This window comes from Sapajus apella, unplaced genomic scaffold, assembly GCF_009761245.1.
Source record: "Sapajus apella isolate SASKATOON/1434 unplaced genomic scaffold, GSC_monkey_1.0 scaffold76, whole genome shotgun sequence".
NCBI classification, from domain to species: Eukaryota; Metazoa; Chordata; class Mammalia; order Primates; family Cebidae; genus Sapajus; species Sapajus apella.
In genome coordinates, this window is record NW_022437016.1 from 10,195,365 (window position 1) to 10,220,253 (window position 24,889).

At 39.7% G+C, this 24,889-nt stretch overlaps 1 protein-coding gene across 5 annotated transcripts in view; it reads right to left on the reverse strand.

The window, feature by feature from the left end:
- Nucleotides 1-24,889, reverse strand: part of SCAI (suppressor of cancer cell invasion) — a 180,008-nt gene that overhangs the window by 20,414 nt on the left and 134,705 nt on the right. For 4 of the 5 annotated variants that reach the window (XM_032251586.1, XM_032251585.1, XM_032251588.1 and 1 more), the window contains 4 exons: nt 24,262-24,340; nt 22,010-22,109; nt 16,810-16,891; nt 2,863-2,935 (listed from right to left, as the gene is read on the reverse strand). In XM_032251586.1, the coding sequence (XP_032107477.1) occupies nt 2,863-2,935; nt 16,810-16,891; nt 22,010-22,109; nt 24,262-24,340 (334 nt within the window). Of the gene's footprint in view, nt 1-2,018; nt 2,162-2,862; nt 2,936-16,809; nt 16,892-22,009; nt 22,110-24,261; nt 24,341-24,889 lie in introns of all 5 variants that reach the window. The other variant, XR_004260865.1, reaches the window with a different exon arrangement.

The following is a 24,889-nucleotide window of genomic DNA, read 5'->3' on the forward strand; positions in this document are numbered from 1 at the left end:
AAACAAACCTTGTGCTAAGTACTGATATGTGGAATTTTTCACTTTCAATGTCATATTGCTACTCAAACTTCTGAATTTTGAAGCATTTCAGATTTTACGATTAAGGATACTCAACCCGTACCCCATTGTCTTCCACTTAAATCATTTAACAAATCTTAGAAGTTCTTTCATAATTCAATCACACAATCTCAAACTCTACCCTTTAGCTAGGAGGAATTACTTTAATTTCTCTATATGCTCAGCCAGGCACAGTGGCTCACACCTATAATCCCAGCACTTTGGGAGGCCAAGGTGAGCAGATCACTTGATGTCAGGCCTGTTTCTACTGAAAATACAAAATTAGGCCACGTGCGGTGGCTCACACCTGTAATCCCAGCACTTTGGAAGGTCAAGGCAGGCAGATCACAAAGTCAGGAGTTCGAGACCAACCTAGCCAACATAGTGAAACCCCATATCCACTAAAAATACAAAAAAATTGGCCGGGCATGGTGGTATGCACCTGTAATCCCAGCTACTTGGGAGGTTGAGGCAGGAGAATCACCTGAACCTGGGAGGCGGAGGTTGCAGTGAGCCAAGATCGTGCCACTGCTCTCCGGGCTGGTAGACAGAGCGAGACTTCATCTCAAAAAATAAAAAAATAAAATAAATTTCTCTACATGCTCCCTAAGCTGTCTTATTTCATGGCCACAGCACGTGCTGGAACACTCTTGCTCAGTCATTTCCCAACCCTATCTAGGTCTCCATGTTCTTAATGTCCATGTTAGACATCATCTCATCCCCTTCCCTCGTCCTCAGTGTGTTGCTAGTCAGGAGTTCCTCATCCATTTGCATGCATCCTCCTGTGAATCACTTATTATAACTGCCCATCAGGTTGTCTCTACCTGCCACTAGACATTTGGCTCTGTGAAGAGCATAACTGTGATTGTCAGGTCACAGTGCTATCTCTAGTGCTAGCATAATACCTGATAATAAATGTTGAATAGCACTTTGGGAGGCCAAGGCAGGCAGATCTCTCGAGCCCAGGAGTTTGACAACAGCCTAGGCAATATGGTAAGACCTGGTCCCTACAAAAAAAATACAAAAATTAGCTGGGTGTGGTGGTGTGTACCTTTAGTCCCAGCTACTTGGGAGGCTGAAGTGGGAGGATCACCTGAGTCCAGGAGGTAGAGGCTGCAGTGAGCTGTGATCACACCACTGCACTCCAGCCTGAGCAACAGAATGAGACCCCATCTCAAACAAACAAACAAAAAGTTGAATAAATGAAGTAACTCTTGGCTAATGAGAGAACTGTAGGCTTTAGATCTCAAAGTGCTTACAGATCAGCTAGTTTTGCACCTACATTGAGCACCCACCCCTTTTGCAGAGGTGAGTAGCAATAATGCCTATGGATAAATCCAAAATATTTCTCACAAAAGAATTCTGAATCTGCTTTTGTAATTGAACAATAATTTAAGGTGTTAGAGGTCTAAGCTTTATAGCACAAAGATAAGAGACTGGGTCAAAATGTGTTAAGGACATGTATTACAACTAAGCATTAATAATGAGAGCACATATTGAGTAGTTACTACATACCCAGCATTATTCTATAAGGCAGATACTATTATTATTTCCATTTGATAGATTATTCAGGCAAAGAATGGCTGAATAACTTTCCAAGGTCACAAAGCAAATAAGTGGCTGACTCGGGATTCAAATTCAGTCAGTTTACCTCCAAAGTCTGTGTTTTTCTCTTCTATAAAATGAAGTCCTTCAGACCAAATAGTCTTAGTATTAACCCATTTGACCATGCAAATTTAAATAAAACTACATAATGATAGGACAGATTGGTAGCAATTACTGCTGAGTAACTGAAAGGGATCACATTCCTCCAGAAATGATAAGAAACAGGAGAACAAAATCTTCAAAGCAGGAGAATTTTACCGTTGTTTGAAGGTAAGTTCTATCCCTTAGTAATTTTACTTTTGGATACATGAAGTTAATATTTCTACATGTTTTCCCTGTTAAACAGCAGAACTTACCTTAAAACAACGGTGAAAGCCTCCAGCTTCTCTCAGGCATTCAAATGCTGACCATCACTTCCTGTGTCAAACTATGTCAGCAGACAGGACTTCTGGCTGGGAAGTAGCAGTAAAATGCCATCTCCCACAGAGAGACATCAGCACTATTCACAGTTAGGGAGATAGTGAAACAGTGACAAGTACTGCTAAAACAGTGTTAAGGTTGTTTAGTATTTTACCTACTAAATGACTGGGAGTTAGAATTAGATTTTATGTGTCACCAATTAAAGACAAATCATTAAGGACAAAAAGTCTTGATTCTCAGCCATTGAAGAAATGGCCAAAACACTAACCTGTCTCTCTGGCAGACTTAGAAGAGGTTCTTTTATTTTAAAATTAAGACAAGGTAAAAATGTGAATAAAAGAAACACTTTAAGTTGTGCCAGTTACGTTATCCTAACTCTGAGGCATAGACTGAGAAGTTTCCTAGACCAGCAATCTTGTAGTCTTAAAAGATGCCTGCAAAGATATAGGAAAACCATGCTATATGGATATGATCAGCAAATCAAAACAAAAACCTGTAAAACAAACTTTAAAATTTACAAATCATGAGTTCCCCATAAGCAAGGAAGAAAACTACTTCTTTCTTAGAGATGAGTTATCTCAAGGCCTAATGATAGCACATTAAGGGACCTCGGTTGTTGGCAAGGCTTCTGGGTATATTTCAGAGCAACACCTGCCATATTAAAGAACATAAATCCACACATGATCATTATGGGAGGAAAAAACAAAGATCAGTACTATTCATAATGAACACAGTGTTTATTTGCAACCTATGGTTGTAACAGGCAATGAGGGTACATACCTTGTAAAGCTTTTGGATACGCTGTAGGAGAAAGCAAGCAGACTAGTGGCTGTCCAAACAAGTTTGTGAAATTCTGTAATATATAAGAATTTAAAACTTGCATTAAAGATTTGACCAAAGATAGTTACTTAGTAATTTTCCAAGGCGTATCTTTAGTGTATAAATTGGGCCCTCAAACTCACAGACAGATGCAGAAACATCACCAACAGCTAAAGAGACTGCCATTCATACATAATTACCATGCATCATAGGCTTTCTTAAAAGCTCTCAGTTGAAATGGTTTACTGAGTAAACTATTGATTTTTTAAACACAATGCATATACATGGTTGCAGTTTTGCAAGAAGTCATCTGGGTGTATACCAAGAGGCCACTCCAACAAGCAACATACACTGGTATATATAAGGGTGAACGTTCCAAGATCCAAGATCTGGCTTTCAGCTTCAAAACCTGATTCCTGGAGCCATCTCTTATTGTGGGTCATAATAACTGCTCTCATGGAATGGTGTAAAAGACCAGAATGTCAGTGTGTGATTTACAGTAGCAAGTAAGCTGACACTCAAACTAAAGTACTCGTTGCATAATTAATCATATCATTTTCCTGATATATGTATAAGGGAAGTAAAATATGTGGCTGGGATTACAAGCACACAACACCACACCCAGCTAATTTTTGTGTTTTTAGTAGAGACAGGGTTTTGCAATGTTGGCCAGGATGGTTTCGATCTCTTGACCTGGTGATCCGCCTGTCTTGGCCTCCCAAAGCGCTGGAATTACAGGCATGAGCCACCGCGCCCGGCAGAAATTTATGTACAAGGGAAGTAAAATAATAAGCTCTGTGGTAAAGCAACAAGAAAAATAAAATTCTCCCGGGCGCGGTGGCTCACGCCTGTAATTCCAGCGCTTTGGGAGGCCAAGACAGGCGGATCACGAGGTCAAGAGATCGAAACCATCCTGGCCAACATTGCAAAACCCTGTCTCTACTAAAAACACAAAAATCAGCTGGGCGTGGTGTTGTGTGCTTGTAATCCAGCTACTCGGGAGGCTGAGGCAGGAGAATTGCTGGAACCTGGGAGGCGGAGATTGCAGTGAGCCAAGATCATGCCACTGTATCCTAGCCTGGGCAATAGAGCAAGACTATGTCTTTAAAAAAAATGACTTTTTGTTTTGGTTTGTATGTCCATTTACAATTTTTTTCTAAAAGGATAAGAAACAGGTAACAATGATTACCTATAGGAAGAGATAGGAACTTAGTGCATGGGGACTAGGTGGGAGAAAAAGATTTCACAATATGCCTTCTTGAAATTTTTGATTCTGTGACTTTATGAATGTAATACCAGTACTAAAAGTATTAAGCAAATAATTAAGATAAATTAGAAATATCTTATAATCCAAACAAAGGGAGTAAACAGAATGATTCTTTTGATAAGGAAGATTGAGGCATTTTCTGCCATGCCGATTTTCATCTTGGATAGTGCTAAAGTGGACACTGCTGTTATTTATTTCTCAAGGTCTCCGTTATCTTTGTACTCCTTGCTAACCAACTTCTCTCCTTACTTTTTTTTTTTTTTTTTTTTTTTTTTTTTTTTTTTTTTTTTTCAAATAATACTCTGTAGGAAGAGTTAGCATAGAAAGCCAGATTGCCATCCTTTGAAAGTTCTGCTTATTGGTTGGCCCTTGGCTGGCTTCTGGGAACTTAGTTTTCGTGAGAGTTCCTACCATTAGCAAAACTGATGAAGAGTGGCTCACTCTGCCTAGACTGTGCAAACAAGGTGGTTTATACTTAACACCTGCTTTCTTTCTGGGAGTCTAGCATTTTGGTAAAAGCCAGGCCCACAAGATCAGTTCCCAATAAAAACCTTGGTTACTGAGTTCCTAATGAGCTCCCCTGGTAGATAATATTTAATCTGTGTTGTCACAACTCATTGGTTGGGTAATTAAGTGTATCCTGTGTGACTCCGCTGGAAGAGGGCCCCTGGAAGTTTGCCCCTGGTTTTCTCCAAACTCACCTCACATATTGTTTCCTTTTGTTGATTTTGCTCTATATCCTTTTACTATACTAAATCATAGCAGTGAGTATGAATATATACTGAGTCCTGTGAATCTTCCCAGGAAATCACTGAACCTGTGGATTATCTTGGAAATCTGACACAAATACATGAATATATTCTATCAGATTAAAATTAAATTTTAGGCCTGAGAAATAGTTTCTTTAAGGTGCTTTACATGCCTCTGTTCTGATCCATTCGGTAAGTAATTTTACAGTTTAACTCCCATAGGATAATCTTATTATCTTTATTTGTAAGTTTTTGCAGAAATCTCATAACTGCTCACATAGATGAAGTATACAATTCAAAGCTAATAAGTTTAAGAAAAATTACAGCAAATATATACAAATGGAACATATATTGAATAAATTTTAACTAGATATAGCTCATATATAAGGTTGCTATTGAATTTTCTGTTTGTCCTATATCTAACCAATTTGATACATTTATATTCATATTAGTAGCTTTTCTGTAATTTCTCTTGATGTTTTTTAGACAGAATCTTGCACTGTTGCCTGGGCTGGAGTGCAATGGCGCGATCTCGGCTCACCATAACTTCTGCCTCCCGGGTTCACACAATTCTCCTGCCTCAGCCTCCCAAGAAGCTGGGATTACAGGCACACACCATAAAATCATACCCTCTGCAACTAATGATTTTCATCTCATTCTTTCCAATATGTACTGTTTTGTGTGCTCTTTTACCAATCCAAACAACTTTTATTATTGTTTTATTTTGGGAATGTTATGAATTTCTAGTTGGGACAAAAGCAATATTGTATTACAATGATAGTAACAGGCATTCTCTTTTTCTTATTTTAATTGAACATACTTTTAGTGTTTCTCTAAATACATAGTTGGCTATTTAATACAGAAGCTTTTCATCATAGGTTCAAGTGCTTTAGTTAAAAACAGGCAATGAGTTTTACTAGATTTTACTAAATGACTATTAAGATAAGCATGTGATTGCCTTATTCATCCTATTGACATAGTTTATAGAATTAATTTTCTTTTTTTTGAGTCAGGGTCTTGCTCTGTCACCCAGGCGGGAGTACAGTGGTGTGATCATAAATCACTGCAGTCTTCATCTGAACTCAAGCAGTCCTCCTGCCCCAGCCTCCTAAGGAGCTAGGACTGCACAGACGTGGCACCACACGCAGCTAGTTTTTTATTTTATAGATAGGGTCTTGCTATATTGCTCAAGCTGGTCTTGAACTCTTGGCCTCTAGCAATCCTCCTGCCTTATGCTCCCAAAGTGCTGGGATTACAGATGTAAGACACTGCACCTGGCCTGATTTTCATATATCTAACCTTCATGCATGATTGAGATAAACTCTTTTGATAGATTATTCTATTAATAAGCTTATTTGCTTGTATTTTATTTAAATTCTTCTACTCTATATTGATAAACTAATTTGGGATAAAGTTTTCTTTCATGTGTGCTAATTTTGTCTGGAAACAGTATCATTATCATAATAATTCCTATCATTTACTGAGTGCTATTTTCCAGAAACTATGCTAGGCTTTATAGATCCTAATCTATAATCACAACACTCCTGTAAGATCAGTATTCACATTTTATTTTCTAGAGAAGGAAAAAGCAGCTCAGAAAAGATCAAAGACATGATCAAGGCCATACAAGTATTCTGTGGTCTAGCTGCTACAGAATTAATTGGATAATTCTGATCTTTTTCATTGTCCTAAATTGTATATCTGACTCTAAAAGTCTCAAAGTATTATTGGGCCAAGCACAGTGGTTCACGCCTGTAATCACAGCATTCTGGGAGGCCGAGACAGGTGGAATGAGGCGGGTGGAGATCAGGAGTTCGAGACCAGCCTGGCCAACATGGCAAAACCTCATCTCTACTAACAATTCAAAATAAATAAATAAATAAATTAGCTGGGCATGGTGGCATGTGACTATAATCCCAGCTACTTGGGAGGCCGAGGCAGGAGACTCACTTGAACCTGGGAGGCAGAGGTTGCAGTGAGCTGAGATTGCATCACTGCGTTCCAGCTTGGGCAACAGAGTGAGACTCTGTCTTCAAAAAACAAAACAAAGAAAAAAATAGAAAGAAAGAAAGAAATAATTTTGATAACTTTGCTTTATTTCTATCCAGTGATGGGGCTTTTCAGATTTCTTTCATATAGCCATTCAATCTTTTGCCCAGTAAATTATCTCTTTAACTGAGGTTTAAAAATGTATTCACCAGCTGGACACAGTGGCTCACAATCCCAGCACTTTGGAAGACCAAGGTGGGAGAATCGCTAATAGCAAGGAGCTCAAGGCCAGCCTGGACAACATAGCAAGACTCTATCTCTAAACAAAATTTAAAAATTAGCCAGGTGTGTTGGCATGTTTCTTTAGTCCTAGTACTCAGAAGGCTGAGGTAGGAGGCTCTCTTGAGCCCAGGAGTTTGAGGCTGCAGTGAGCTATGATTATATCACTGCATCCATGCACATTCACTTAAAACAGTATATAATGTTCTTTTTAAAGATGTCTTCTTCTCTTCTTCAACAAATACTCATAGACCTAAGGACTAGACTCTGCTATGGGTGCTAGAGATACAACAGTAAATAAATCAGAAAAAACACTATCTTCTGGAGCTGACATTTATTTATTTTATTTTATTTTATTTTCATTTTTATTTTGTGAGACGATGCCTTGCTCTGTCGCCCAGGCTGGAGTGCAGTGGCGATCTCAGCTCACTGCAACCTCCACCTCCTGGGTTCAAGCAACTTTCCCCGCCTCAGCCTCCTGACTAGCTGGGATTACAGGTGTGCACCACCACAACTGGCTAATTTTTTTATTTTTAGTAGAGATGGGATTTCACTATGTTGGCCAGGCTGGTCTCAAACTCCTAACCTCAGATGATCCGCCCTCCTCAGCCTCCCAAAGTGCCAGGATTATAGACATGAGCTACTATGCCCGGCCTGGAGCTGACAGTTGGATGGCGGATGGAGAAATGGTAGGCTGTGACCCACAGTAAACTAACCAACTAAATAAATAAGTTATATGGTATCATAGAAGGTGACAAGTGCTACATATGGGAGTACAACATATAGTTAATAGCACAAGTTTACAGTCCACTGTGTTTATATTTCAACACGGCCACCCACTATCTGTGTGATCTTGGGCAAATTACTTAACCTTTATCTGTCCCTTGATTTTCTTATCAGTAAAATGGGAACAATAAAAGCAACACACTAAGTTATGCAGGAATTAAATGTATACATATAAAATGCTTAGAACAGTGCATATCACTAAGTCATTATGGAAAAATTAACTGTTATGATTATTAAGATAAACAAAGTAAGAAAGGTAGATAAGGAGTACTAGGGAAGCATATAATTTTAAGTAGGACAATTAGGGAAGACGTTGTAAAAGGCTTTATTTGCTCAAACAACTAAAGAACCATGTAGGCATCTTTGGAAGAGGATTCAAGGCAGAGGGAACAGAATGTAAAGATCTAGGGCAGATGACTGGCTGGTATGTTTTAGGAATAATAAGGGGGTCAGTGTGGCTGAAGAGAACTGAGCAATCAGGGGCCCAGGAAGAGAGAAGATCAGAGATGTTTTTGGAAGATGGGGAGGGAGGGGTATGTGTGAACAGAAAAAGCCTTTCCTCTGAGTGAGATGACAGGCCACTGGTGATTTTGAGTAGAAAGGAGGCATATCTGTCTTACAGGCACACTTATAGGAGAGCAAGGAAGGAGGAAGACTAGCTAGAAGGCTATTGTAGGCCTGGTGCAGTGGCTCACACCTGTAATCCCAGCACTTTGGGAGGCTGAGGCAGGCAGATCACGAGGTCAAGAGATCAAGATGATCCTGGCCAACATAGTGAAACCCTGTCTCTACTAAAATACAAAAAAAAAAATTAGCTGAGTGTGGTGGCTTGAGCCTGTAGTCCCAGCTACTGGGGAAGCTGAGGCAGGAGAATGCTTGAACCCAGGAGGCAGAGGTTGCAGTGAGGCAAGATAATGCCACTGCTCTCCAGCCTGGCGCCTGGCAACAGAGCAAGACTCAGTCTCCATTTAAAAAAAAAAAAAAAAAGGCTACTGCAATAATGCGAGTGAATGATGATGGTGGTAAGAACCAGGATGAGGCAGAGGAGGTAATGGGATCTTGGATATATATATTAGTTAGAGCCAACAGGATTTCCTGAAATGAATGTTGGATGTGAGGGGAGGCGGAATCGATTAGGAAACCAAGGATTCTGGCTGGGGCAACTACAATAGTATAGCAGTCATGAACTAAAACGGGGAAACCTGTATGTGGAAGAGCCTAGGAATTCTGTCTTGGCCATGTTCAGTTTGCAAACTCTACCAACTAAATTACCAACTAAAGATGTGGAGTAGGTAGAAAATATTTGAGTTCAGCTTGAGAGAGAGGTCTGGCCTGGAAGTTGTCAACACAGAAACAGCAAAGCCATAAAATCAGCTAAGAACATCAAGAAGTCAGTTGTAGGTAGAAAAGAACAAGGACTGAACCCAAGGGCACTTCACTGATAAGAGGGCAAAGAGACACAGAAAAACCTGGAGAGGACACTGAGAAGACACACAGATTCCAGAACGCTTGCCCTGAATCAGTCCAGCAACTTGAATTTGGGTTTTGAAGATCTCATCTGGAAAAGGGGACAAATGTCACAGCTCAGCAACTGTCCAAGATGGGAATCTAACAGAAAACTTGCCCCACATTAAACTGAAATCCTAAGGGCTATACCCTTTAACCTGGAATCCTAAAGGGTTATACTCTCAGTATAAGGATTAACCAAAACCAAACTTGACACCTCCTCCATGACCACTCCACATGGGAATGCAAAAAAATTTTTCTTGATGCTGAGCAGGAAACAGAAGAAAAAAAAATTAGTTCCTGAGTGGTATCAGTCTAAGTCAGCCCTCCTATATATTTGTAGCCCAAATTTCTATTATCTAGGTGATTTCAAACTGGTAGTGCCTCCAGGTGTCTGGCATAAGCAAATGCAGACCCTCTCTGCTTAAAGATAACCTCATCCTAGGGCTGTATGAACTTCATACAAGTAATTTTAAGGATAATGAGAAGAAACATGGTCAAAAGTAATCAAGCATACAGGGGCACAAAACAGCAAAGGGTGTCTCAAACAGCAAAATCAGATTTCATATAAAAATCCGATTTCATGTATGATTACAGAAAATATCACATAGATAACAAATAATAACTATGTTTATTAAGTCTGAAGAAATAAAAAATAAACTTGAAAATAAGAAATTACAAAAAGGGCAATGGAGTGGCTGGGCAGGGTGGCTCACGCCTGTAATCCCAGCACTTTAGGAGGCCAAGACGGACGGATTACAAGGTCAGGAAATCAGCTCCTGGCTAACAAGGTGAAACCCTGTCTCTACTAAAAATACAAAAAATTAGCCAGGTGTGGTGTCACACCTGTAGTCCCGCCTACTCAGGAGGCTGAGGCAGGAGAATTGCTTAAACCTGGGAGGTGGAGGTTGCAGTGAGCCAAGAAAGTGCCACTGCACTCTAGCCTGGGGGACAGAGCAAGACTCTGTCTCAAAAAAAGGTCGGGGGGAGGCGGGCAATAGAATAATTTTAAAAAGAATGACACAGAATTACTAGACATGAAAAATACCAGGCTGGGTGCAGTGGCTCACGACTATAATTCCAGAACTTTGGGAGGCCTAGGTGGGCAGATAACAAGGTCAGGAGTTCAAGACCAGCCTGGCCAAGATGGTGAAATGCTGTCTCTACTAAAAATACAAAAATTAGCCAGGCCTAGGCTCCTGTAATCCCTGCTACTTCGGAGGCCGAGGCAGAGAATTGCTTGAACCCAGGAGGCAGAGGTTGCAGTAAGCTGAGATTGCGCCACTGTACTCCAACCTGGGCAACAGAGTGAGACTCCATTTCAAAAAAAAAAAAAAGAAAGAAAAATACCATAAACAACAAAAAACTCAATAGATGGGTTGGAGAGCAAGTTCCACACAGCTGAAAAGAGAATTTTTGAACTAAGAGCTGATCAGAAGAAACTATACAAGTCTCAACCAAAGAAACAAAATAATGGAAAATACAGACAGAAGAGAGGTTAAGAAATGTGGATGATATGGTGTGAATGTCTAATATTTAATATTTAATCGGAGCTCCAGAAGGTGAGGACAGAGAAGCTTAAATACTATTAATATGTGAAGAGAAAATGAGAATTTCCCAGCAGTAACAAAAAACTCCAATCTACTACCTCAAGAAGTCCATAGCAATTACGTTCACTTTTAATGGGATCCAAAAAAAAAAAAACAAAAGAGGAAAATAAGTCCAACAAATTCCAATAGATTAACCCAAACGTAGATATAACTGCAGTACACCCAAAACAAACAGAAGGTCTTTCTAAATCACCAGAGAGAAACGGAATGAGAGTGAGGCTGGCTGGCAGAAGAGCTCTTACATAACTGAATGCTGTTGTGAATGCCTTAAGAGACTGATTGCTGTGGACATCAAATACTTTAGGATGAGGCTATTTGGATAAATATGCCTGTTTTGACAAATGTGTAAGTCATTTTCATGGGCAGGGATCCATCTAGCTCTGTCACAGATACTTAAAATGCTCAAAAGAATTTTCTTCTTCCAGGGGAAAAAGAAAAAAAAGTATTACCCAAAATGACTGAGGGCTTTTTTTTTTTTTTTAAACTTCTACTAAGTACTACATTACCACACATAAGGCCAATCAACTTGCTTAGTTGACCCCTACCGGCAATCTAAGAGCCAAAATACAGGCCATACTTGTTACACAAATCTTGGTATTTCAATCACTCTTTTCCTCTAACATGAGGCTCAGAGAAGCCTGAAAAGCTAGCTACACTTTTCCGGCATGGGAAAGAGCATGGGCATTGGAAAGAGAAAGACTGGTGCTGGAAATTTTGGACAAGATCCTCAACCTCACAGGCAAAGTTTCCTCAAGTATAAAATAAGGACAATAGAACCCTCATTTCATCATTCAACAAGCATTGATTTAAGACTGTTTTGGCCAGGTGTGGTGGCTCATGCCTGTAATCCCAGCACTTTGGGAGGCCGAGGCAGGCGGATCACCTGAGGTCAGGACTTTGAGACCAGCCTGACCAACGTGGTGAAACCCCATCTCTACTAAAAATACAAAAATCAGCCAGGCATGGTGGTAGGCACCTGTAATTCCAGCTATTCAGGAGGCTGAGGCAGGAGAATCGCTTGAACCCAGGAGGTGGAGGTTGCAGTGAGCTGAGATCGTGCCATTGCACTCCAGCCTGGGTAACAGGAGACTCCATCTCAAAACAAAACAAAACAAATACAAAAATTAGCTGGCCTTGGTGGCACACTCCTGTAGTCCCAGCTACTTGGGAGGCTGAGGCAGGCTGATCATCTGAGGTCAGGAGATGGAGACCAGTCTGGCCAATGTGGTGAAACCCCATCTCTACTAAAAATACAAAAATTAGTGCTTGAGAATCACTTGAACCCGGGAGGCAGAGGTTGCAGTGAGCCGAGGTCATGCCTCTGCACTCCAGCCTAGGTAACAGAGTGAGACTCCATTGCAAAAAAAAAAAAAAAAAAAAAAAAAAGACTCTTTTAACTGTGAGGCATTGGTACATAAAGATACATGTATCTATAAACACACAAACACATATACACACACATGCGCACATATACACACACACTTCAGGGAAAACATGGCATCATGCTGGTCACTAGACCTTCTACATTCCAGGTGGAACAGTTGCATCTTCTCTCGTATGCTTGACCAGGCCATGAAGAAAGACCTAAAGATACTGACATTAGGGGTTACCCAACTATAAGGTCCAACTCAGTTGGAACCAGCCCCATCCAGCCCCTCAGAGCTTCTGATCAGTTTGCTAGGCTCCACTCTTATATATGAGCAAACAAGTGAGGATTATGACACTTTAACGTCTCTAATGAGAAAGATACAGACAAAAACAAACAGAAACAAATGAACAAAGAAAAAGAAGATACCAGGCAGGGAGAAATTTTAAATGATCACTGATATTCTCAAAGGAAAGAGAGGTATTTCAACCATTATTTTAAAAAAAGATAATTATATATGTATATGTATATGTATGTGTTACATAAACACACATGCATCTATTTCTATATATATGAAAGGAAAATACAGAAAACAAATGAAAAATCTCAATAAAAGGTTTAGAAAATAAAGATGTGGGCTGGGCATGGTGGCTCACGCCTGTAATCCCAGCACTTTGGGAGGCCGAGGAGGGCAGATCATGAGGTCAGGAGATTGAGACGATCCTGGCCAACATGGTGAAACCCTGTCTCTACTGAAAATACAAAAAAATTAGCTGGGCATGGCAGCGCACACCTGTAGTCCCAGTTACTCAGGAGGCTGAGGCAGGAGAATTGCTTGAATCCAGGAGGTGGAGACCGTAGTGAGCTGAGATTGCACCACTGCACTACAGCCTGGGCAACAGTGCGAGACTCTATCTCAAAAAAAAAAGAAAGAAAGAAAAAAAATAAAGATGTGAGGATTTCCTAAAGAAAAAAGTTTATTAAAGAGCAAAGGACAGACAATAAAAAATAAGACAACTTGGCTGGGCACGGTGGCTCACACCAATAATCCCAGCACTTCGGGAGGCCGAGGCAGCGAGGTCAGGAGATCAAGACCATCCTGGCCAACATGGTGAAACCCCGTCTCTACTAAAAATACAAAAATTAACTGCGGTATGGTGGCGCGTGCCTGCAATCCCAGCTACTTGGTAGGCTGAAGCAGAAGAATCACTGAATCAGGGAGTCGGAGGTTGCAGTGACTGAGATCACATCACTGCACATCAGCCTGGCGAAAGCAAGACTCCGTCTCAAAAAACAAAAAACGAAACTTGCAAAGTGGTAGCTTAAGACTTTACAATGCTTAATTTCATCTAATTAATTAATTTATTAGAGATACAGTCTTGCTCTCTCAGGCTGGAGTGCAGTGACACAATCACAGCTCACTGCGTCCTCAAACTCATGGGCTTAAGAGATCCTCCTGCCTCAGCTTCCTGAAGTAGCTGGGACTACAGGTTCATAAAAACAAGCCTGGCTAATTAAAAAAAATTTTTTTGAGATAGGATCTTGCTCTGTCACCCAGGCTGGAGTGCAGTGGCGTGATCTCAGCTCACTGCAACCTAACCTCCACCTCCTGGGTTCAAGTGATTCTCCTGCCTTAGCCTCCCCAGTAGCTGGTATTACAGGCGCTTGCCACTACAGGGGGCTGATTTTTGTATTTTTAGTAGAGACAGGATTTCACCATGTTAGTCAGGCTGGTCTCAAACTCCTGACCTCAGGTCATCTGCCCGCCTCAGCCTCCCAAAGTGCTGGGATTACAAGCGTGAGCCACCAAAGCCTGGCAGATTTTTAATTTTTTTTTTTAATAGATTTGGGATCTGGCTATCTTGCCCAACTTTGTCTCAAGTTGCTGGCTCAAGTGATCCTCTTGCCTCAGCCTCCCAAAGTGCTGGGATTACAGGTGTAAGCCACCATGCCCAGCCTACAAATGCTTTTGTGGGAAAAGTAAATATGAAACACTTTCATATGCTACCAAAAAGAACTACATGCTTGAATTAAATGTAGTAAGTAATATTAATTTCTAAAAAGACTAAAATTGGTCTGTGCCATGGTCTGATCTGCCTACTGCCTATGGAGTTCGATTTTCATTTCTGTTTTTTTTTTTTTTTTTAAAACAGAATCTCATTCTGACACCTGGGCTGGAGTACAATGGCCTGATCTTGGCTCACTGAAACCTCCATCTCCCGGGTTCAAACAATTCTCCTGCCTCAGCTTTCCAAGTAGCTGGGACTACCACCCTGCCCAGCTAATTTATAAATTTCCAGTAGAGATGGGATTTCGCCATGTTGGCCAGGCTGGTTTTGAACTCCTGACCCCTCTCTGCCCGCCTTGGCCTCCCAAAGTGCTGGGACTACAGGTGTGAGCCTCTGCACACCCGGCCTCCCTTTTCATTTCTGAAGATTGGTATGTTTGGGACAATTTATTTCTTTAGAGGAGTGACAATGCATGTGCCATCAAAAGCAAACAACAACAAAAACCACTTGCTATTATTCCACAGCTGTCCTGTGCATCACAATATTAAAATCTAAAATTAAGCCATGATGTATTAATTGACTAAATACATTTCCAATTATACACAATGGTGTCTTTAAAAACCGGCATCTGTGGCCATGGCTCACACCTGTAATCTCAATACTTTGGGAGGCCGAGGCAGGGGGATCACGAGGTCAATAAATCGAGACCATTTTGGCCAACATGGTGAAACCCCGTCTGTACTAAAAATACAAAAATATTAGCTGGGCGTGGTGGCGCATGCCTGTAATCCCAGCTACTCAAGAGGCTGAGGAGAAAGAATCACTTGAACCTGGGAGGCAAGGGTTGCGATGAGCCAACATTGTGCCATTGCACTCCAGCCTAGACAACAAGAGTAAAACTCCATCTCAAAATAAGTAAATAAATAAATAAAAATCGGCATCCAATATTCATCCTAAATCTAAATAATGCTCTGCAGGCACATACAACAAATGGTACTCCTGAGAAGTGGTATCCAATAATGCCCAATTAAATTGGGAGAAATTAATGGATTGCTAAACTACTCTCAATGATGCTAGATCATGTTAAACAATACACTGGACCTGGTGCATCAATACATTCTGTCATATCACCAAACTGCTGCAACAGATTCATTTTCATTGACAAAGAGAGAGTACTTCTTTTGAATTCTCTGAAGACACAAAACGCCTGGACGCTTCTGGTTTTATAAGTTTAATTGGGAGAGCCAATAAACCCTTTTGTTCAGCAGCCTCCCACATTCTTCCATTCCCCACCAAAAAAAAAAAAAAAAATCACATATACAACTTAAGAAAGTAAACTGATAACTTTCCTATAAATCAAAAGTTGTAAAATACTAAACTTTGCCAAAGTGAATAGGAGGAAATATGCTGAAAAATGTAGGGTGCATTGGAAGCTCTTAAGAATAAAAAGTTTAAGTAAAACTAAACATGAAAACTAAATGGAAAACTTGGCTACCAGACATTTTCATTGGTTTCCTGATAGAAACCTACAAATGTTTACTTCTCCAACTTTTTGAGACTGCAGTATGAACACCCACAACAGAAACAGTTTAAAGTGGCAGATCTATGCACCCAGAATATTTTTGAATGTATTTTTCACTAACAAAACATTTTGATCAGATATAAAGGACCCTAAAGACTGTGTTTTCATTTTCCTGTAAATTACTATAGTTTGAATTATAATATCCAACTTAAAGTGTTTCACCACTGGCATTCTTTACGGAATCACTGAAAATCATCACTTCAATAGCGAAATATAAAATGAAGGATATTCAAGTTAGATCCCTGTCACTTATTTCAGCATTCAGGGCCATCATTTTTTGTGATCGTCACAAATTTTCAAAAAAAAATTAAGTGCATGTAAAACAATATGTTAATATTCAAAGACTAAAGCTATGGGGTAGAGGTTTCACTTAAACTACAGCAGCTCAGCGTGACAAGGGGAAACGTTTGAACACTAGAAAATAAAATTCACCCTTATCCCTCTCCCTCTGTAAAAGAAAATTATTCTGGGTTATATAACAAAAATAAACCTTCCACCAGAGATCTTGGAAATCTTGAATTTTTTTTTTCCTGCAGGAGGATTTATTATTTTCCACTGAGTGTCCATTCATGCGTTTTCTTCTTGTTTCTATTCATAGCACCCGATCCTGACTAGCATGCACAACCTCAAAAGAAAAGAAACACTAAATACAAACTGTGTAAAATTAAATAAAATAAAGCAAAATAAAAAGGCACACATTAAGAGTGGGTACCCTTGGGTTGGTGCCACAATGTCTACCTGTGTAATAGTTCTCATGGAACTCACCTTGTATGCAACACTATTAGATGAATCCACAATGATGAACAGGGGCTTCCTGGTGAAAGGATAGAGATCTCCAGGATGAAGGCTGGGAAAACAGCAACAATGAAGAAATGTTAAACTGTGTCAGCCACCTCTCAGAAATCTTATTCTTCAGTTTGGTCTGCTCATTTCTCCTTTGCATCATAGCACTGAGAGAAAAACAAAGAATAGTTACGCAAAGGAAAAAAAAAATAAATCTGTATTTACTGGGATAGCAAAGATAGCTTGATTTGAAAAAAAAAAAGTTCAGAGACAATTGTTACTCAAGAATATCTAAGCTAAAGAGAAGCCTATGTATTTAAACATGACAAACACACAGCATGAAAACCTCGGAAGTTGGCACACAGGTACCAGTTTCATATTTAAAAGCTCTTTGTAAGAACATCTGGAAACAAGATGTAATACAAAACCAGATTTGTATTTCAATGAGTCTTCAACATCTCTGTTTTAAAGATTTTTAATATTTCAAGCTACATCTTAATATTGCAGGTAGTAAGTATGAAAACATTTTTGTTTTGTTTTGTTTGAGATGGAGTCTTGCTCTGTCACCAGGCTGTAGTACAGTGGCATGATCTTGGCTCACTGCAACCTCCACCTCCTGAGTTCAAGCAATTCCCCTGCCTCAGCCTCCCAAGCAGCTGGGATTATAGGTGCACACCACCACACCTAGCAAATTTTTTGTATTTTAGTAGAGACAGGGTTTCCCCATGTTGGCCAGGATGGTCTTGATCTTAAGATTCACCCGCCTCGGTCTCCCAAAGTGCTTGGATTACAGGCATGAGCCACCACGCCTGACTGAAAACCTTTTTACTGTCACTTTTTTTTTTGTAACGACACCATCTTGCTCTGTGGCGCAGGCTACAGTGGAGTTGTATGGTACAATCTCAGCTCAATGCAAACTCCATGTACCACGCTCACATGATCCTCCCACCTCAGCCTCCTGAATAGTTGGGATTGCAGGTGTCTACCAACACACTCGGCTAATTTTTCTATTTTTAGTAGAGATGGAGTTGTTCCATGTTGCCCAGGTTGGTCTCAAACTCCTGGGCTCAATCTGCCCACCTCAGCTCCCAAAGTGCTAAGATTAAGAGCATGAGTCACTGCGCCTGACTATCTTTTACTATACTTTATGTTTCCTCTGAACAGCTGCATCAAGGGCTTGTTAAACGTGCAGTTTAACTGGGCCACAGAAGAGCTACTGAACCCAAAGGCTGAAGTCCAGTAACATCCATGTGAGAGCCACTGTGTAAGGTCAGAATTTTGGTGTGCATGCTGTCTTTCCTATGGTTAAGTACACGATGCCTGTATGTAGATAGATGCTAATGTAAATGTAAATATATAAATGTTTCAATGAGCAATATTAAACTGCATTATATTTCAAAAAGTTTTTCTTTTATTAATAAAAATTGTATATATTCAAGGTATACAACGTGATAACTTGTTAACGTATACATTACACAGTGATTACCATGATCAAATCTATCAACACCTCCATTCCCACACAGTTACCCTTTGTGTGTGTGAGCAGGGGTGGGGGTAGGCATAGAGGACATGTAAGCTTTACTCTTTTAGAAAATTTCAAGTAAACAATAATTTTTGTCGTTGTTGTTTTTTGAGATAGGGTCTCACTCTGTCACCAAGGCTGTAGTGCAGTGGCAAGATCATAGCTCACTGAAGCCCCAATCTCCCAGGCTCAAGTGATACTCCTGTCTCAGTCTCTTGAGTAGCTGGGATCATGGGCATGCACTACCATGCCTGGCTCATTTTTTTAATTAGTAGACACAAGATCCTGTTATATTGCCAAGGCTGGTCATGAACTCCAGCAATCTTCCCATTTCAGCCTCCCAAAGGGCTGGGATTATGGACATGAGCCACCACACTCAGTCCAACAATACTGTATGTATGTATATATGTATGTATGTATGTATGTATGTGAGATGGAGTCTTACTCTGTCGCCCAGACTGGATTGCAGCGGCACAATCTCAGCTCACTGCAACCTCCACCTCCCCGGTTCAAGCAATTCTCCTGCCTCAGCCTCCCAAGTAGCTGGGATTACAGGTATGTGCCACCACGCCCAGCTAATTTTTTGCATTTTTAATAGAGACAGGATTTCACCATGTTGCCAGGCTGGTCTCGAGCTCCAGACCTCAGGTGATTCACCCACCTTGGCCTCCCAAAATGCTGGGATTACAGGCATAAGCCACCTCGCCCAGCCAATATAGTGTTTTTAATTATTGTCACCATGCCGTACTTTAAATGTTATTTATCTTACAACTGAGAGGTTGCACCCTTTAACCAATATCTCCCTATTTTCCCCAGTCCTTAGCTCCTCATAACTACAGTTGCACTTTGCTTCTGAGTGCAACTTTTTTAGATTCCACACGTAAGTGATCATGCAGTATAGGTTCAGCATTCCTAATCTGAAAATCCAAAACTTAAAATGCTCCAAAGTCCAAAAAGGTTTTGAGAGCCAACATGATGCCACACGTAGAAAATTCCAAACCTGACCTCACATGACAGATCATAGTCATACAGGTGCACAACAAATAATTTATTTGGGATGTCAAAGGGAAAAATAAAATTACTTTCAGGCAATGTGTATGAGGTGTACATGAAACATAAATAAATTTTATGAGTCCCATCCCCAAGGTATCTTACTATCTACATGCAAATAGTCCAAAATATGGAAAAATCCAAACCCGAAACATTTCTGGTCCCACACATTTCAGATAAGGGACATTCAATCTGTATTAGAAACGAATTTTTAGACCAGTCCAGTTTTCTTTATAACCAGATTGCTCTCAGCTAGAGAAATTCTAAAGTCAACAGTGGCCCAAGCAATGAAGTTTTTATGCTTAAAAACAGAACGAACTCTGGGCATACTGGCTCATGCCTGTAATCCCAGCACTGTGGGAGGCCGAGGTAGGCATATTGCTTGAGGTCAGAAGTTCGAGACTAGCCTGGAACAACATGGTGAAAACCCGTCTCTACTAAAAATACAAAAATTAGTTGGGCATGGTGATGCATGGCTGTAATCTCAGCTACTTGGGAGGCTGAGGCAGGAGAATCACTTGAACCCAGAAGGCAAAGGTTGCAGTGTGCCGAGATCATGCCACTGCACTCCATCCTGGGCAGCAGAGTGAAACTCTGTCTCAAAAAAAAAAAAAAAAGAAAGAAAGAAAGAACTTTCATAGATGAAACGCTATTTTTGTATTTTTTGCATTTTTTCAAAAAGAATTTTTGTAGAGATGGACTCTCACTATACTGCCCAGGCTGGTCTCAAACTCCTGGGTTCAAGTGATCCTCCTACCTCAGCCTCCTAAAACTTTGGGATCACAGGTGTGAGTCACTGCTCCTGGCCTGAAGGTCTATTTGAAATCATGTAACAATATTCATTTGTGCTATATTAAACAAAAAAAAAACCCTTGTATTAAGAAATTCAGGCCAGGCACAGTGGCTCATGACTGTAATCCTAGCACTATGGGAGGCCGAGGCAGGTGGTTCACCTGAGGCCAGGAGTCCAGGACCAGACTGGCCAACATGGCGAAACCCCATCTCTATGAAAAATATAAAACTTAGCTGGGCGTGGTGGTGGCCGCCTGTAATCCCAGCTACTTCGGAGGCTGAGGCAGGAGAATCGCTTCAACCTGAGAGACGGAGCTTGTAGTAAGCCAAGATCATGCCACTGCACTCCAGCCTGGGTGACAGAGCAAGACTCCATCTTAAAAAAAAATTTCAATACTAGAGGCTGGAAAGGACAGAGGAAGGGAGGGATAGGGAAGAGATTTGTTAAAGAATACAAAATTATAGCTAGATTCTAGTGTTCTAGACCACTGAAGGATGACTATAGGTAATAATATGTTATATCGTTTTTATTTTCTCTTTTTTGTTTTTTTGACATAGAGTCTCACTCTGTCACCCAGGCCAGAGCACAATCTCGGTTTACTACAACCTCGACCTGATGGGTTCAAGTGATTCTTCCGCCTCGGCCTCCTGAGTAGCTAGGACCACAGGTGTGAGCCACCATGCCTGGCTAATTCTGTATTTTTAGTAGAGATGGGGTTTCATGTTGGCCAGGCTGGTCTCCAACTCCTGACCTCAAATGATCCACCCATCTCGGCCTCCCAAAGTGCTGGGATTACAGGCATTGAGTCACCACTCCCAGCCTATATTATATAGTTTTAAATAGCTAGAGGAAAGACATTAAATGTTCCCAACAGAAAGAATGGATGTTTGGGATCATGATTGGCTAATTACTCAGATCTGATTACTATACATTATAAGTATAGAAACATCATTATGTACCCCACGAACATGTACAATGATTATATTTCAATTAAAAAAAACTTCTTTTTTTTTTGAGACGGAGTTTTGCTCTTGTTGCCCAGGCTGGAGCGCAGGCGCAATCTCAGCTCACCAAAACCTCCGCCTCCTGGGTTCAAGCAATTACCCTACCTCAGCCTCCCGAGTAGCTGGGATTACAGCCATGTGCCACCACACCTGGATAATTTTTTGTATTTTTAGTAGAGACGGGGTTTCTCCATGTTCGTCAGGCTGGTCTCAAAGTCCGACTTCAGGTGATCTGCCCACCTTGGCTTCCCAAAGTGCTGGGATTACAGGCATGAGCCACCATGCTTGTCCCCAAAAAATAACATTAAAAAAAATTTGGGCCGAACACAGTGGCTCATGCCTGTAATCCTAGTACTTTGGGATGCTGAGGTGGGAGGATCAGTTAAGGCTAGGAAATCAAGACTAATCTGAGTGACAGAGCAAGACTCTCTCTCTAAAGAAAAAAAAAATTTTTAAGTTCATATTGATGTCATATGTATCACGTCCTGACATATTTATTTATGTATATATTTACTGTCTCCAACTAGAATGCCATTTTCTTAGCTGACATATCCCTAGTGACTAAATAGTGTGTCATATAACACTAAATAAAATATTTGTCCAATGAGTATCAACCAAAAATTCTAATTTCCTAGGATAGACAGAGCCTGAATTATTGCTGGAATCCAAATAAGTGTTTCCAGTCTGTCCCTAAATCTTAGTCTAAGGGAATCATTCTAGTACCAGAAAAAACTCCCCATTTTACTTAATATATTTTCTATATATAGACAGAGAAATAATTTTTAGAATAAGAGGAGACACAAGAATACATACCAGTGCATTTCCTTGTGGGACTGATTTCGTTTGTGGATGGCATCTCCATTAATAATATCCCGGTTACTATTAGTAAGTACACCTCCAAAATCATAAGGACCTATAAAAGCAAAGGGAAGAATCCTAGACTTCAGCTGAAGACTAACACTGACCTGATGTTCAAATACAAAAGTACTGTGTGAATCCCTTACTGATACAAGGGAAGAGAATTAAACAACATTTAAATTATTTTAAAATTTAACATTTTAATTTAATGGAGTATTTAAATTACTTCAATATGTTGTCAGTTTCAACACTTTAAAAAATCATTAATTATTCAGCAGTTCTTCAAACAGAACATAATGAGAAACAAAACAAGAATCTATGGAATCATTATTCTAAGTAATAAAAGAAATGGAGATCTGGGATGTTCAAAATGACCTTTACATTTCAAGCACACTTACAATCTCAGGTTTAACAATATTATTTTAATAGAAAGTTGGTCAGACTTGGTTGCTCATGGCTGTAATCCCAGCACTTTGGGAGGTTGAGGCAGGAGGATTACATGAGGCCAGGAGTTCCAGACCAGCTTGGGCAATATAGTGAGACCGTGTCTCTACAAAAACATTTTAAAAATTAGCCAAGCATGGGGGCAGGTGCCTATATTCTCGGTTACTCAGGAGGCTGAGGTGGGAGAATCACTTTAGCCAGGGAGTTTGAGGCTGCAGTAAGCTATGATCATACCACTGCACTCCAGCCTGAACAACAGAGTGAGACTCTGTCTCAGAAAAAAAGAAAGCTGCAAAATAAAATAATTTTTTTTTAAGAATGAAATCTTAATCTCTTAAGTAAACGTATTTTTTTTTTTTTTTTAAAGATGGGGTTTCACCATGATGGCCAGGCTGGTCTTGAACTCCTGACCTCAGGTGATCCATCCACCTCAGCCTCCCAAAGTGCTAGGATTACAGGCGTGAGCCACCGCGCCCGGCATAAATATAATTTTAAATGAGCCACTAACTGTAAAATTTAGGAAAACATTTGAATAGAATTTGAAAATTGTCATTCACAAAAACTTCACCTTTAAGAATGTTTTGCCAGATTTCAGCATGCAAAAACTCCATTATTATCACTATCATACGAAGTACTTTAGTTCTGGTTCTGAAGTTAGCCTTTTCCCACTAAATTTGTATGAATTAGCTAAACTCTTGTCTAAATGAAATAGCAACTGTGGAATGTCCAGATAATCTTTCTCAAAGGACCATTCAGCTATTACCTATCATACTTTGAAAAAAGTTAAAAAGTCATTATGTTAAACAGAGACCTAAAAAACTTGATTTAACAGTATATTAGACATAAAGACAAATATAAATTAAAGTTATTAACTTTATTATTATAAAACTAAAGTAGTTTAAGATTTTACATTACTTTTAATGTTGTATTATATTTCATTTCTTAAAAAAATTCACTGCAATGAAAAGACTAAAGAGATTTGTTTTGTTTTCATTTTAACATTTTAAGAGAATCTATAGGTCATGCAAGGAAGATGGCAAGGACATGCATTTATAAAGGAATGCAAATTTCAACAAACAAATGAAGAGGAAAATGTTAAGAACTTTTTTTTTTTTTTTTTTGGTGCAGACAAAGATTTAAACATCTTATTTACATCCAAGTTACTTATCTATTCTGACCAATTTCTGGACTCATATGTTATGGACATTTTTTTAAGTTTTTATTCTGAAACAGCATCCCGATATTCTACAGATTAAATCCATAAAACAAAATAAAGGACAGAAACAAAATCATGACAAGGGCTTGAACTTTCACAGTTACAAAAATACACTGATTTCTACAAAGACTTTCAGCCATCATGTAGCCATTGACCGGATTCCCCAGTGCACTGAAAGCTCAGAAAAATTCAAAGATGTGAAATAGATAATTAGGCTTGGTTATCCCATCATCCTTTTCAACTTCAAAACATCAAACTCCTTATGTATATCTAAATGTATTTATATATTATGCTTTTGATAAATTTGATAGTGAAGCATGCATTTAATATATGAATTTTCTGATGATTTATGGGCTTTGACAAACAACATTTCAGAAAGTATGACAGACTGGGGTATCTACAAAATTGCCAATCAGCAAGACCAGGTTTCAAATTTGGAAGTCTGTCTAGATAGCTTGAGATGATCTGTGGGCTATGGGCCATCGTCTTGTAGAAAATAAAGAGAATTCAAGCCCTGCTCACAACAGGGAGCATTCCTTTATTGTACCTTCACTATCAGAACGACCTGTGGGGAAAACGCCAGTGGCCGACAGGTAAATCAGAAGCACACTATTGGCAGGCAGCTCCTGAAATTAAAGAAAATCACATACACAAAACAACAAACAGGGATAAACAACATGGTTTTATTTAAAGTTCATGACATTTTAAAGTTGTGGGATAAATTAGAACACACTGCTGCCTTTTCCAAGGGAAGAGACCCTTCTTGGTTCAGACTTTAAAATTATATACACAGCAGGGATTCATTATTAATCTATAACTATCATCAAAAGTTGTGAAGACATTCTCTGCTTCAAAAACCCCATCATTTAGAGAATATTCTCTGAAAAGTTGAATGGAGAAGTAAAGATCCTGACTATATGGCTAAAGGACAAAGTCCCCTCTGCGGCTTTCTCTACATAGACTTTGGGAAGAATTCTCCTATTTCTCATAGTTCTGTCAGATGATCTAAATGTTTCAAGAGCTCCTTGAGTATAAAAGAGGCCTAGGCACTCTGCTTTCATTTTTCAGTTTGCATTGTTACACCTGAAATCGTTAAGCAATAAAAAACCGGAGGAAGGAAAACCACTATTCTCATTAATTAATGATGGGAACAATCACAACATCACAATAAATTT